At 45.1% G+C, this 13,381-nt stretch overlaps 2 protein-coding genes across 3 annotated transcripts in view; both read left to right on the plus strand.

The window, feature by feature from the left end:
- Positions 1-3,198: 3,198 nt before the first annotated feature.
- Positions 3,199-3,488, plus strand: LOC311594524 (NADH dehydrogenase [ubiquinone] 1 alpha subcomplex subunit 1-like; the record flags this gene model as incomplete). Its single annotated transcript, XM_084776317.1, has 1 exon — positions 3,199-3,488. The coding sequence occupies exon 1, from the start codon at positions 3,276-3,278 to the stop codon at positions 3,486-3,488; it is 213 nt and encodes a 70-aa protein (XP_084632443.1). The 5' UTR covers positions 3,199-3,275.
- Positions 3,489-5,801: 2,313 nt separating this feature from the next.
- Positions 5,802-13,381, plus strand: part of TGM5 (transglutaminase 5) — a 36,965-nt gene continuing 29,385 nt past the window's right edge. For both annotated transcript variants that reach the window (XM_084776306.1, XM_084776307.1), the window contains exon 1: positions 5,802-5,997. In XM_084776306.1, the coding sequence (XP_084632432.1) occupies positions 5,988-5,997 (10 nt within the window). In that variant the 5' untranslated portion in view covers positions 5,802-5,987. The remainder of the gene's footprint in view (positions 5,998-13,381) is intronic.

Consider the following 13,381-nt stretch of genomic DNA (forward strand, 5'->3'; position numbering starts at 1 on the left):
AACCCCGGGGTGCTTCCTGACCATGATAAGTCCTCTGGGGAAGATGGACGTAAGTGTCCTTCCTCTGCTCCAGGTATCATAACTGTCCTGGCAGGAATTAAGATATTCTAAAAGACACCTGTGGCCCTCCCTTTGACTATCAGATTTTTTAAACAATGAGTTGCAAGGAATTGGAATTTCTCCAGGAAGCCTAAGCTAGGAGAGACAGAACCTGAACCCTGGCGCCAGGCAGTGAGTAACGAGATTGCACACAGTCTGACAACCTGCTGCAGAGACTTGGAGTGGAGGCAACAGGACCACACCTCGCCAGGGACTGCCTAGCTAGGCGTGCTTGTTTTAAAACGTCAGCGGAACAAGGGCAACACCAGGCAGCCAGAATGGAGAGGGGAGCGTGAGGGAGCAAGGGGTCAGAGGACAGGCCCGCGGGTCTCCATCCTACACAAAGAGCTGCCAGCAACTAAGGAATGCTGAGAGTAGGAGCAATAGTCTTCCCCAGGCAAGGGCACACCAGCTGGCTAGCCAATGCAAGTCAGAGTAGACAGACTGAACAGGTTAGTGGGGGAAAAAGGCCGTGAATTTGAAAAAAGCATGAGGAGGGGTACATGGAAGGGTCTGGAGGGAGGAAAAGGAAGGGAAATCATATCATTGTATTACCTCAAAAATAGGACAGAGATATTTGCTGGGCGAGTGGTGGCCGTAATGACAACAGTAGCATGGCTTACTGTCTTAACTTTGCTCCTTAAATACTTTCATGAATTAAAAAAAACAAAACACAAAAATAAAAACAAAACAAAACAAAACAAACAAAAAACCCCACCTAGAACTGGGTGTGGTGGCGCATGCTTGTAATCCCAGAAGTAGGGGAGGCAGAGGCAGGCAGGTCGCTATGAGTTCCAAGGCCAGCCTGGTCTGCAGAGTGAGTTCCAGGACAGCCAAGGCTACACAGAGAAACCCTGTCTCAGGAAAGAAAAAAGAAAAGAAGAAAACCTACAAATAATCTGATATTTACTCTATGACATTTACCTATAGAAATAATTGAATAAAATAAAAAAGGAGGACATGAGTACTCCTAAAGTATGGAGAAGATTTTTATTATAGGTATGAGGGAGAGAGGAGGCAGAGGGAAGAGAGGCCAGGCTGCACACGGCTGGCAGACGAAACTGGACCATGAGAGGAGAGAGAGGGAGAGCAACAGAGGAGCAGCCAACAAGACACTGACCTGGACCAAGAGGCCAAGATAGCCAAGTTATATAGAGATCAGGCTGGGGAGGGGGGCTCAGCCTCCAGGAGGGAGGGGTTTAGGGTCAGGGGTGGGGTGAGGAGTACTGGGAGGAGTCACAGGTACTCAGTGAGACCTGTCCCAGGTTTCCTTGAGACTTAACAATAATGATTTATCCAGAATTAAAATTGCTTTAGAGACCCTATGTCTAAAAAACAAAAACAAAAACAAAAACCAACCAACCAAACAAAAACAAAACAAAAAAAAGAAAACTATAAATAAAATATTTTACTTTTATCTTAAATTGTTATTTGTTTATGTCTGAGTGTGCATTTGTATGCTTGGGTGCAGTGCCCATGTAGGTCAGAAGAGAGCATCAGATCCCCTGGGACTGAAGATACAGGAGTTGGGAGTTGCCCTGCGGATGCTGGGAACCAAACTCGGGTCTTTTTTGCAAGAGCAGCCGGTACTCTTAACCACCAAGCCATCTCTCCCTGCACAAACTCCGTGGGCCTCATATATGGACTTCAGACACAGACTTGAAGGGTTTGTGTCACTGGGTACCTCTGGCTCTTTTCCCAGTGTGGCCACATGGAATGTGTGCCCCTCACCCATTCACTAGTGTTCGTTTAATTGGCCTGTTGAGGACAGGTGGCCAAGTCTGCCTTGTTAGAGATGGCAGGGCCCAGCTTCTGACCCTACCGATTCTGGTAACAGTCTGGAAAGGGCCGGAGGCCTGGGCAGCACTACTCCTCCTGCTTAGCCACCATGCCTCTCCAGACCTGCTCACCTTGGCTACACCCACCTTCCCGCCTGCACCCACACGATGACCCATTGCACCTCTGCCCATTCCCATCTCTGCAGTGGGTGTAGGCACTGATCCTTTGTTCATGCCCAGACCATCTTTTAATTTATCCATGCTTACCAAGCAACTCACATAAACTGGACACTTGCCTGTGTTTTACATACTACACTGAACAGTTACTAAGCCCTGGAGTTGTGCTGCACTCAAAAGCCAGCCTTGTAGCTCTCTGTGAGGGGTTTTGGAGAAACAAATGTCTTTAAGTCTTTTTTTTTTTTTGAGACATGGTCTCTCTGTGTAGCCTTGGCTGTCCTAGACTCACTTTGTAGACCAGGCTGGCCTCAACTTGAACTCACAATGATCCGCCTGCCTCTGCCTCCGGAGTGCTGGGATTAAAGGCGTGCGCCACCATGCCCCAGCCCCATGAATTCATGATTTCTTCATCTGTTATATGTAAGACCAACAAGAACTCCTAATTCACAGGGGACTGAGGGATGGTTCAGCAGTTACAAGCATTTGCTATTATTTCAGAGGACCCAGGGTCAGTTCTCAGCACCAACATGGTGGCTCACAGCCAGCTGTAACTCCAGATCCAGGCTTTCTGAAACTCTCTCCTGGCCTGAATAGACACTTCATACATGTGGTACACACACACACACACACACCACCACCACCACCACCACCACCACCACCACCACCACCACACAGGCAAAACATTCATGGTCTACATAGCAATGGCTATGTAAGGTCAGCAAGGGCTACATAGTGCAACCTCGTTTTTTGAGACAGGGTTTCTCTGTATAGACTTGGCTGTCCTGGACTCACTCTGTAGACCAGGCTGGCTTCGAACTCACAGCGATCCACCTGCCACTGGGATTACAGTGGGTGTTGTTACTGAGGCCGGCTGTGATTTGACCCCTGGCTCTGGTGGGGCGGACTTGCGAGGACACAGCGGAAGAAGATGCAGGCTACCCTTATGAGACCTAATAGACTGTGATCAGACGGTGGAGGAGGAGGCACCCCCCATTTTTAGAGGTCTAGGGGAGGGGAATAAGGCAGAAGAGGGAGGGAGGGAGAGTGGGAACGGGGAGATACGAGTAAGGGGATAATAATGGGGATGTAATGTGAATTAAAAAAAAAAACTCCCTAGAACCTTCCGGGGCACCGCCCCTCCCGCGTGCTACCGGAAGGAAGGTGAAACCGGGTCACTTCTGAGGAGCCGTTACAGTTTGGCCTTTGAGTCACGGTGCGGAGATGTGGTTTGAGATTCTTCCTGGCGTTGCCATCATGAGCGTGTGCTTGATCATCCCCGGCGTGTCCACTGCGTACATCCACAAGCTCACCAACGGGAACAAGGAAAAAAGAGTTTGCCGACTTCGGTACCATTGGTATTTGATGGAGCGAGATAGACGCGTCTCTGGAGTCAATCGCTACCATGTGTCCAGGGGCCTGGAGAACATTGACTAAGGAAACATTTCCCTGGCTGATGAAAAAAAGCTACTCAGCTGTGATCGTCCGTTCCTGCTAGAAGGCTGTATTATATACTTTGCGCACGTTATGTGATACTTAATAAAAAGGTTAATTTAAACAGAAGAAAAAACTGATTCATAGACATGTTGCGAGACTGAAAGGGCTAATTCACACAAGAATTTAAAGCAATGTCGAGCACCAAAAAATAACTGCCGATTGTACTAATGGTGGTACCACTATTATCCACAGTCATAATTAATCACTGGCAATGGTGTTACTTATGATATGGAGAGATGTTTTGGCTAATAGAGGTGAGCAGGGAAGTGAGCCCCTGACTTTTGGTAGAGACTGTTGAGAGGTTTGGACTTCACTCGTTGTTGGATCCTCAGCAGAGAGTCTATTTGTTTGCATTGGTCCTTCAGAACTGTCAGTGGCGAGAAACAAAGGCCATGAGTTTGAGACGGAGCAGTTGGGACTGAGGTATAGTATATGGGAAAGGTTGGAGGGAGGAAACAATATAATTATACTTTTAAAAGTATTGAAAAATCAGGAATGAATTTGGAGAAAGTAGGTCGGGAAGCCGGGTAGATGCTGTTATCTAGACAGCTGGTGTTTCAGTGAAGCAGAGCTGAGGGACACAGGAAGAGGCAGTTTCAGGTGCTCCCTGGGGGTTGACGGGACTGATGAGCTAACGCGAGGTGAGAAGAGAAGTGGGCCTGGTGTTTCCTTCATCGCCCGCACGCAGTGTCCTCGCTCGCCAAGACTGGAAATGCAGGAGGAAAGGCAGGTGCATCGAGAGAGAAGGGGAAAGGAACCACACGGGCACACTGGGCGTGAAGTGTCAAAAGTTGGCAAAGAAGAGGGTTTGCAGGCCACAGTTCCGGGGATCGCCTAAGTCGTGAGGGGGTGAGTGGAGTGAGACTAGGCGAAGCCCTGGGACGCGCCTGGAAAGCACCAACATGGGAGCGAAGGGAGCCTGTGAATGGGTCTGAGAGAGAGAGAGAGAGAGAGAGAGAGAGAGAGAGAGAGAGAGAGAGAGAGAGAGAGAGAGAGAGAGAGAGAGAGAGCAGAGAATGTTTTAATGGAGAGAAAAGCCTATGTACTCAGAGCTGTAGAAGGTTCCTCGAGATGAGAGCTGGAAAGGGCTCCTGCCTTCAGAGGGGGGAGATGTCAGGGAGCCTGGAATGGACGGTAGACAGGTGAAGGTGAAGGGCGAGTGGGGAGCAAAGCAGCACACAGGAGGACTGAGCAGGTGGGACTGGGAGGAAAGGCAGGAGCTGCAGGGTCAGTGAGTTGAGGGAGGTGGAGGACTAAGTGGGTGCAGATGTAGTAGTGAGTTGGGGCTACAGGGCTGCTACTGGGTGTTCGCTTAGCATGCTTGAGGCCCTGGGTTCAAACTCCAGCATGGCAACAAACCAATAACCTCAGAGAACTGTCTTTGTGGCTCTGTACACATAAAAGCTGAGAACCGAAGACACAAGAGTGAAGATGACACTGATGGATAGGTCCCTCTCAGCAGGAAGACAGAGTGGGTGGGTATCCCACCTCCTGCTCACACAGGATCCTTCTCCAGTCTTCTCCTTTAGTGACTTGCTCCTTAATACAATACATCAATACAATACATCAATCCCCCACCCCACCCCCACTCCCCGCCTGGAGAACCTTGGGTATTGCTAGGCAATTGCTCTACCAGGTCCATCTTGTGTTTTTCTTTCATGTGTATATATGAGTGCTTGAATGAACATCTGTGTACCATGTGCATGCCTGGTTCCTGTAGAGAGCCAGAAGAGGGCATCAGCTCCCCTGGAACTGACATTAAGGACAGTTGTGAGCCCCCCATATAGATGTTTGGACTCATACTCAGGTCCTCTGGAAGAACAGCCCGTGCTCTTAACCTCTGGGCCATCTCTCCAGCCCCACCTCTGCTAATTTTATTTGAGATGCACTGTAAGCCTGGAAGGTCTCACTTGAGAGAGTGCAACTGCTGGGGGCGGGAGGAAAAGTCCTATCAAGGACAGTCCAGTAGGTTCTGTTTGTACTTAAACCCCAGAAAGAGAGGGATTAAGTGCAAGGGCTTGCTGAGGCTCTCTTTGTTGTGAGCAATAGTCCTAGGACCCTGACACACCTTTCTGCAGAAACACAGTCCCCTCACCCTCCACGGAGGCCCATGCATTCATCAGTTCCTACTGGCTCCCTTACCACAGCCCTGTTGCCCAAGAGCTATCAAAGGCCCAATAGCGAAAGGCCCCGATGGTTCCACAGACTCCACACCTCCTCTCAGCTGAGCAACACTGCCAAGAAAACCCAGAGGGCAGGTGAGAAAACCAGTTGTGATCTGCCCTGTCAGTGGTGGCAGTGCAGCGGCTGGCTCCACCTCCAGTGTCTCTTGGAGCCTCATCATGGAAGGGGAAACAGACACTCTAGGCTCAGTTTCCTAAAGCTCCGATTCATCAAGCTGTCTTCAGGGAAGCAGCCAAGGAGCCAGAAGCAGCCACTATGGCCCAAGGTAGGGAAGTCCTATGGGGTGGCTAGAAAGTGGGGACAGTGAGTAGCCAGACACAGCAAGGGCGACTAAGCGACAGGTACAGAGCTTATTTAGGAAGGGAGCCAAGAGCCCTAAGGACTCACGGGTCCCCTGAGAACCAGGAGGCAGAGTGGAGGGTAAGCCTCGCTGCATGCTACCATGGCTGCCTCCACAGTAGGGTGGCATGGGCGTTGGGATTCCTGTCCTCTGACACCAGCTGACTTTTTCACACTGGCCAGCTCACTCCTCTAGTCCCTGCCTCTTATGTCAGGGTTTGGACCATTACCTTGAATCTTCCTTACAGTGTTAGCGTTCTCTGGATCTTCATGTCGTCTCTTTTCCCTTAACTTCAGAAGTCTTCCCACCATCCTTTGTCTCCATCATCCTCTCTTCTCTAGATGAAGAGCCACTCTGAAGATGAAAAGCGTATGAATGTAATACCTGAAGCCGTCTCTATGGGGCGGGGCTTTTAACTTACTCTACAAATGTTACAGCTTCACCTTTATTCACTTTGCATAGTAATAAATATTTTACTGTCTCCTTAATTTTCATGTCAAATGTGTATAATTTTTTAATTACAAAGGAAATGCGTGAGGATCTAATTGGAATAAAATAAAGCAGTAACTGCAGATAAAGTTCTAAGAGCCTCAACCTCACCATGAATAACCATTGTTTCCAGTCTTTGGTCAATTGGATCAACAAGTGTTGTAAATCGGGAATTATCATACTATAAATGTAAACAATATTTTTTCCACTAACAGCATGCCTTGCAGCATGGCAGTACCCATGCCATGCCAGTAGCATGTACAGACCTATCGCAATATTTTCCATTTTGTATGGTATTCTACAATGTATGATTTGTTCATCTCATCTTCTTCAAATAGATACTTAGATAATTCCCATATTTTTTAGATAGACAAACAATCTTATAGTCATCATTCTTTTGCATGCTTCTGGGTACTCATGAAGAAGTTTCTCTAGGACAGATATTGAGGTCACTAACTTTGTGATTTCCTACCATCTTGCTATTTCCTTGTTATTTTCTTCGCTCTCTCCTCACTTCAAGAAGAAAACTCTAAATTGAAAATGAGCATCCTACTTGAATATAGATTAAACAAAATATGGTATAGCAAGATAATGGAATATTATTTGTTTGTGGAAAGGAAAGCTAAGCACAGTGTTTGGGTGCACAAGCGTCCATGTGTCATAGGTGGAGTTGACTTGGCCTGTAGTGTCTCTGGAGGACAGTGAAGTGCTTCCTGTCAGGCAGGTGTTGCCCCACATGTTGGGTGGACTTAGTCACGCACAGACCTGAGCCAATTAGTGCTCTCTGCCCAGTCAACTGGTCTCCTAAGGGATGAGTTCCTTTTTGATTATTATTAGGAAAAAGTCAAGTTCTTCCCCAAGAGGCAGGGTTGGAATATTTTTTTCTGAACATGCCACCAAAGAACAACAGCTGTTGGCAATGAAAGATCTCCTAACTTGAGTCACAAATCTGGGTTTAACATGAGACTAAACTCGACATTTTTTTTTTTTTTGGAAGCCTGTTTTTTTTTATCCCCAACCCCCGCCCAAATGTGGATGGCATGATATTTCATCTATACAAGGTTTGGTAAAGATGAAAAAGTACGCAGGACCCAGATAAACTGCTGAGAGAAACTAAAACTTAAGGAATAAATGCAAGTGGTTTTATGTAAGATAGAGAAGTCTTCAAATAACAAAATGCCCATGAACCTATATGTGCTGACTGTTATTCTTATGTTTCTTTGATGATGATGATGATGATGAACAATTAGTTAATTAAAACATTATGTTAACAATAAACAAAATAACCTAGATATGTTTAGAAGATTAGGCTGGATGTGGTGGCACATGCCTATAATCCTAGCAGCTGGGGAGGCTGAGACAGGATAATGCATGTAAATTCCAGGCTAGCCTGGTGGGGTTTTAGGCTAACCTGTGGAATTGTGATCCTGTGTGAGGGTGGTTCTGACTCTTTAAAACAAAAGATAGTGACTAATATTTGTTATGACTATTTTATATAGTTGATGTGAGTCTCACTTGTTTCTAATGGCCTTATTGAAACATAATAAAGTCCATACATTTGAAGCATACAGTTAAGTGTATTCATACAGTTGTGAAAATGCCACTAGTCTCAAAACATTATCATCATCTTAGGAAGAAGCAGTCAGAGCCTGGTGTGGTGGGATACACCTTTAATCCCAGCACTCAGGAGGCAGAGGCAGGAGGATCTCTGTGAGTCTGAAGACAGTTTGGTTTACAGAGTGAGTCCCAAGTCAGGGCTGTATAGCTATGTAGAGAGGGCCTGTTGAAAAAGGAGGAGGAGGAGGAGGAGAGGGAGGAAGGGAAGGAGAAGGAAGAGGAAGAAGAGGAGGAGGCGGCATTCAGGTCCCTAATCTACTTTCAACCTCTGCCTGTTCTGGACATTTCATAGAAATGGCATCATACAAGATGTGCCCCCTTGCAGCTGACTTCTTTCAACAGCCATAATGTTTTCAAGGTCCATCTATGTTGTAATGTGCTTCATATTCTCTATTCATCAGCTGGTAGATATTTGTGCTGTTTGAACTTTTCATCTACACTTGTATAATGTTGCTATCAGCATCCATGGAGTAGGCTTGGTGTGAGTGTACGTGTTGACTGTCTGCTGGTATACAATAAGGAGTTGGATCACATGATAAGTTTGTTTTCAACCTTCTGAGGAGCTGCTAGTGTTTTCCAAAGTGTTGTACCATTTTATAAACCCACCAGCAAGGTATGAGTGTCTCATAGCACTGCATCCTACCAACACTTGCTAGTGTGACTTCTTATCATAGCATCCTCATGGGTGTGAAGTTACAGTTCATGTGCATTTACCTAACGACCTAAGCATCCTTCCATGTGCTTGCCATCTTTTTCCTTTCTTGTTTAGAGAAAGGTCTATTCAGATCAGTTACCCATAATGAGTATGTAGGGGTCATGGGACAATCTTGTGGAGTTGGGTTTTGCCTTCTATCATGTGGGTCCCAGTGACTGAACCTAGGTTGTTAGGCTTATGCTTTATGTGCTCCTTCATTTGGGCTCCTTATTTTTGTGTTGTAGGATTCATTCATCCATCCATCCATCCATCCATCCATCCATCCATCCATCCATTTGGTTACAAATCCCTTATTAGCTATGTGATTTATAAATACATCCTCAAATTCTGTGGATTATATTTTCATATTCTTTATTATGTCATTGAAGCAAAAAATGTTATTAACGTCTACGAGGTCCAATTTACCTGGATTTCCCCCCACCGAGTCGGGGTCCCCCATATCAAAGGGACCATTGCCTAGTTCAGGATGAGGAAGATGGACCTGTTTTCTTCTGAGTTTTATAGTTTTAGCTCTCATGTTCAGATCTTTGATCCATTGAGTTAATTTTTGCATATTATGTAAAGTAGGCCACCAACTTCATTTTTTTCATTAACTTTTTAGTATTTATTTATTTATTTATTTTATATGTATTAGTGTTTTGCCTGCACATTTGTATGTGAACCATGTGGATGCTTGGTGCCCATAGAAGTCAGAAGGCATTAGATCCCCCTGGACCTGGAATTACAGGCTGGTATGAGCTGCCATGTGGGTCCTGGGAACTGAACCTGGGTCCTCCGCAAGAGCAACCTGAGCTAGCCCTGACACTTCATTTTTTACAGTGTATATCCATTTATTTCAGGACCATTTTTTGAAGTTAGTTTTATATATTCAAGGGTGTTGGATTTTGGCAGCTAATTTGGTTCATTATTTCTTCTTCTTCTTCTTCTTCTTCTTCTTCTTCTTCTTCTTCTTCTTCTTCTTCTTCTTCATCATCATCATCATCATCATCATCATCATCTTTTCCTCCTCCTCCTCCTTCTACTTTTAATCAAAGCCAAGACAAACTAGGTAGGTCTCTGTCCTTCTTAGCTCACATCTAGTGTTGTTACATCCCTCTCAAGTTCATGGTTCTTCTTATGCTATTACTGTTAAACACACACATATAAAACCTACTGAGTGAATTTGGTATTGCCCCATATACACCATGAGATCTTTCTTCTAAGACTCTCAGGCCAGCCCACTGATGTGTGTCTGTGCTAATGCCACCCCCAAATTGCCTTGATTACTAACTTCACAGGAAAACTTAAAGTGAAATGCAAGCCCTCTGCTTTAAGATTGCCTTAGTGATGGACATGGTGAATTCTGGTAATTCCCAACACATCGTAGGCTGAGACAGGAGGACTACCATGATTTCTAGGCTACATAGCAAGATACTACTTTACCTTCCCCTCAAAGAAGAAATTTTAAAAATTGCTTTGCCTATTGTGGATTCTTTCTTCTTCCCAATTAATTGTATGATCCATTTGTCAATTTCTGCAATTTCTGGCAGTTGAACTTAATTTTTTTTTTTCAGTTTTTCAAGACAGGGTTTCTCTGTGTAGCCTTGGCTGTCCTGGACTCACTTTGTAGATCAGGCTGGCCTCGAACTCACAGAGATCTGCCTGCCTCTGCCTCCCCAAGTGCTGGGATTACAGGTGTGAGCACCTCATCCAGTGTGCTTAAAATTTTTTATTAAAATTTTTTGAAAAATTTATTCCCCACCAACTCCTCCCATGTCCCCCGCCCTCTCAAATGTATGATCTCCTCTTCTTTGTTACTGCCATGCACAATAAATATATGTACAAAACCTTTTGGGTTCATTTAGTGTTGCTTTTATATACAACTATATATATTGGTGTTTCAGGTTGACAACTTAGGCTTGGCTTGGCTAAGCAATCAGGGACCTCATCCCTGTAGAAAATTTATATTCATTCTCTCTCTCTCTTCCTCCCTCCCTCCCTCCCTCCCTCTCCAGGCACGGACTGCCTGAAAATCTTCATCTCAAGGTAGAACCTTGTGAAATTTCTCTCATCCACACTGTCATGTCAACTGCTGTTCATTGCGTAGGTCTCATTTAGGCAACTGAATGTTCAGATTTTATGAGTGCAGCTCCCCTCTTGCAGCGACAGGACAGAATCTAGCAGCAGACACCCTGGTCCTAAAGCTCTTACACTCTTTCCTCCCTTTCATGATTTTTTTCTGGGGCTTAGGTGTAGAGGTTGCACTGCAGGTATGTCAATGGGGTGGGCTGTTGGGTTTTTGATGGGTGTTGTGTTGAATCTAGAGTCAACTGTTAGTAAAATAATACTATTGTCTACTGTCATTTGAGTGATACTATCTTCTAACCCATGGGCAAGGAATATTTTTCCATTATTTAAGGCAATTTATTTAAATGGTATTTTGTGGTAAACGTTTTGCATTCTGTTGTGAGCCTGCTAGTAATTATTTCAGTCTTTTGCTACTCTAAGTGGAATTGCTTTTGCCTTTTTCTCAGATCATTCATTGTGAATGTATGAAAATACAGATGAATTTGTATATTGCTATTGCATCCATCCTGAAGTCTTTCTGTGGTTGTTAATTCTAATTTGAGACTATTATTATGCTTGCATCATGTGCGAAGGGAGAGGACTTTTCTTGCTTCCTGTCTGAATGTCTTTAATCTCTTTTGCTTGCCTAATGGCCCTGTCTGAAACCTCCAGTATACTCTGTCTTTAATAAAACAAGAGCAGGCAAGAGCACACACCTTCTTATTTTGTTCTTTATCTTAACAGGAAGCGTCCAGGGTTTACTATTAAATATGACTAGCTGTAGATTTTTATAGATAGCCTCCCTTCTTAGTTCGCTGAATATTTTCTAACATGGAAGGGTGTTAGACTTTGCCAAATGACTTGGTTCATTATTTTTTTTTTTTTAATTGAAGCACAGCCAAGATAAATCAGGTAGGTTTCTGCCCTTCTCAGCTTACACCTGGTGTTGGAAAGCAGACAAAAAAGCAACTAAGAGCTGGGTGTGGTGGCACATACCTGCCATCCCAGAACCCCAGGGACTGAGCAAGGAGGAGCAAGAGTTTGCAGCCAGCCTGGGCTGTAGAAGGAGACACAACAAGAAGTAACAAAGAAGGGGCTGGAGAGACGGCTCAGCTGTTAAGAGCACTGGCTCATCTTCCAGAGGACCTGGGTTCAAGTCCCAACACCCACATGACAGCTTACAACTGTCTGGAATTCCAGTTCCATAGAATCTGGTGCCCTTACAACATACATGCATGCGGGCAAAACACCGACACACATAAAGTACAAATAAATTTTAAAGAAAGAAAGAAAGAAACAACGAAGAATGTCTAAGCTCCTTATGCCGCAGCTGGGAAGAGTAGGCCCTCAGGAAAGATGTATTGATGAAAATGAGCATATGTGCATGACACGTGCATTAGCTGGTCAGTGTCAGTGCTTCAGTGCAGCAGAGCAGTGCAAAATGGGAAGAGGGGTACGCCAGTTAGGGCAGGTTTCATGAGGAAGGTGGGTCTTGGGGTATAGGTAGGATTTGGCTAAGTAGTGAGGGAATGTTCTAGTTTGTTTTCTGTTGCTGTGATAAAACACTGACCAAGCTGGGCGTGGTGGCACATGCCATTAATCCCAGCACTTGGGAGGCAGAAACAGACAGATCTCTGTGAGTTTGAGGCCAGCCTGGACTACAAAGTGAGTCCAGGACAGTCAAGGCTACACAGAGAGACCCTGTCTTGAAAAAACAAAAACAGTTTTTCATGGGGACGTACACCTTGGACTAGTGTCTTGATATAAGTAAGTATATACCATTTAGCTCTTTTTTGCTTCTGTGTGAACTCACTCATTATGACAATTTCTAGTTCAATCTATTCGTCCACAAATTTTGGAAATTCCTTGTTTTTAGTAGCTGAGTAGTATTCCATAGTGTAAATGTACCACAGTTTCTTTATCCATTCTTCTATTGAGGAAGAAGTTCTGGCTATTATGAATAAGGCAGCTATGAACATGGTTGAGCATATGTCCCTGTTGTGTAGTGGGTAAGAGGGGAGGACATCCTATTGAGACTTTAGGTGTGAGAAGCTGGGAGAAAGGAACTAGAAGGATCCAGCGGGTCCTGGAAAACTACAGGCGAGTCTGGGCCCTGGGGTCCTCCACAAACTATGGCAACAGCCAAGGAAAAAATAGGCAGTAAACCTCGAACCCCTACCCAGACTAGCCGATGGATGGAGATGCCTGGTGGCACTCAGAGGAAAGATAATAGGTCACCAAGGAGAGACTCGATACCCTATGAGTATATACAGGGGGAGGAGGTCCCCCTCAGACACAGACATAGGGGAGGGGAGGGGAGTAGGGGGGAAGTGGGAGGAAGGGAGGAATGGGAGGATACATGGGATGGGCTAACAACTGAGATGTAATATGAATAAATTAATTTTAAAAAAAGAAACAACAACAACAAAAAGACACTGACCA

Source organism: Acomys minous (assembly GCF_964271855.1).
Source record: "Acomys minous genome assembly, chromosome: 3".
In the NCBI taxonomy this organism is placed as follows: Eukaryota; Metazoa; Chordata; class Mammalia; order Rodentia; family Muridae; genus Acomys; species Acomys minous.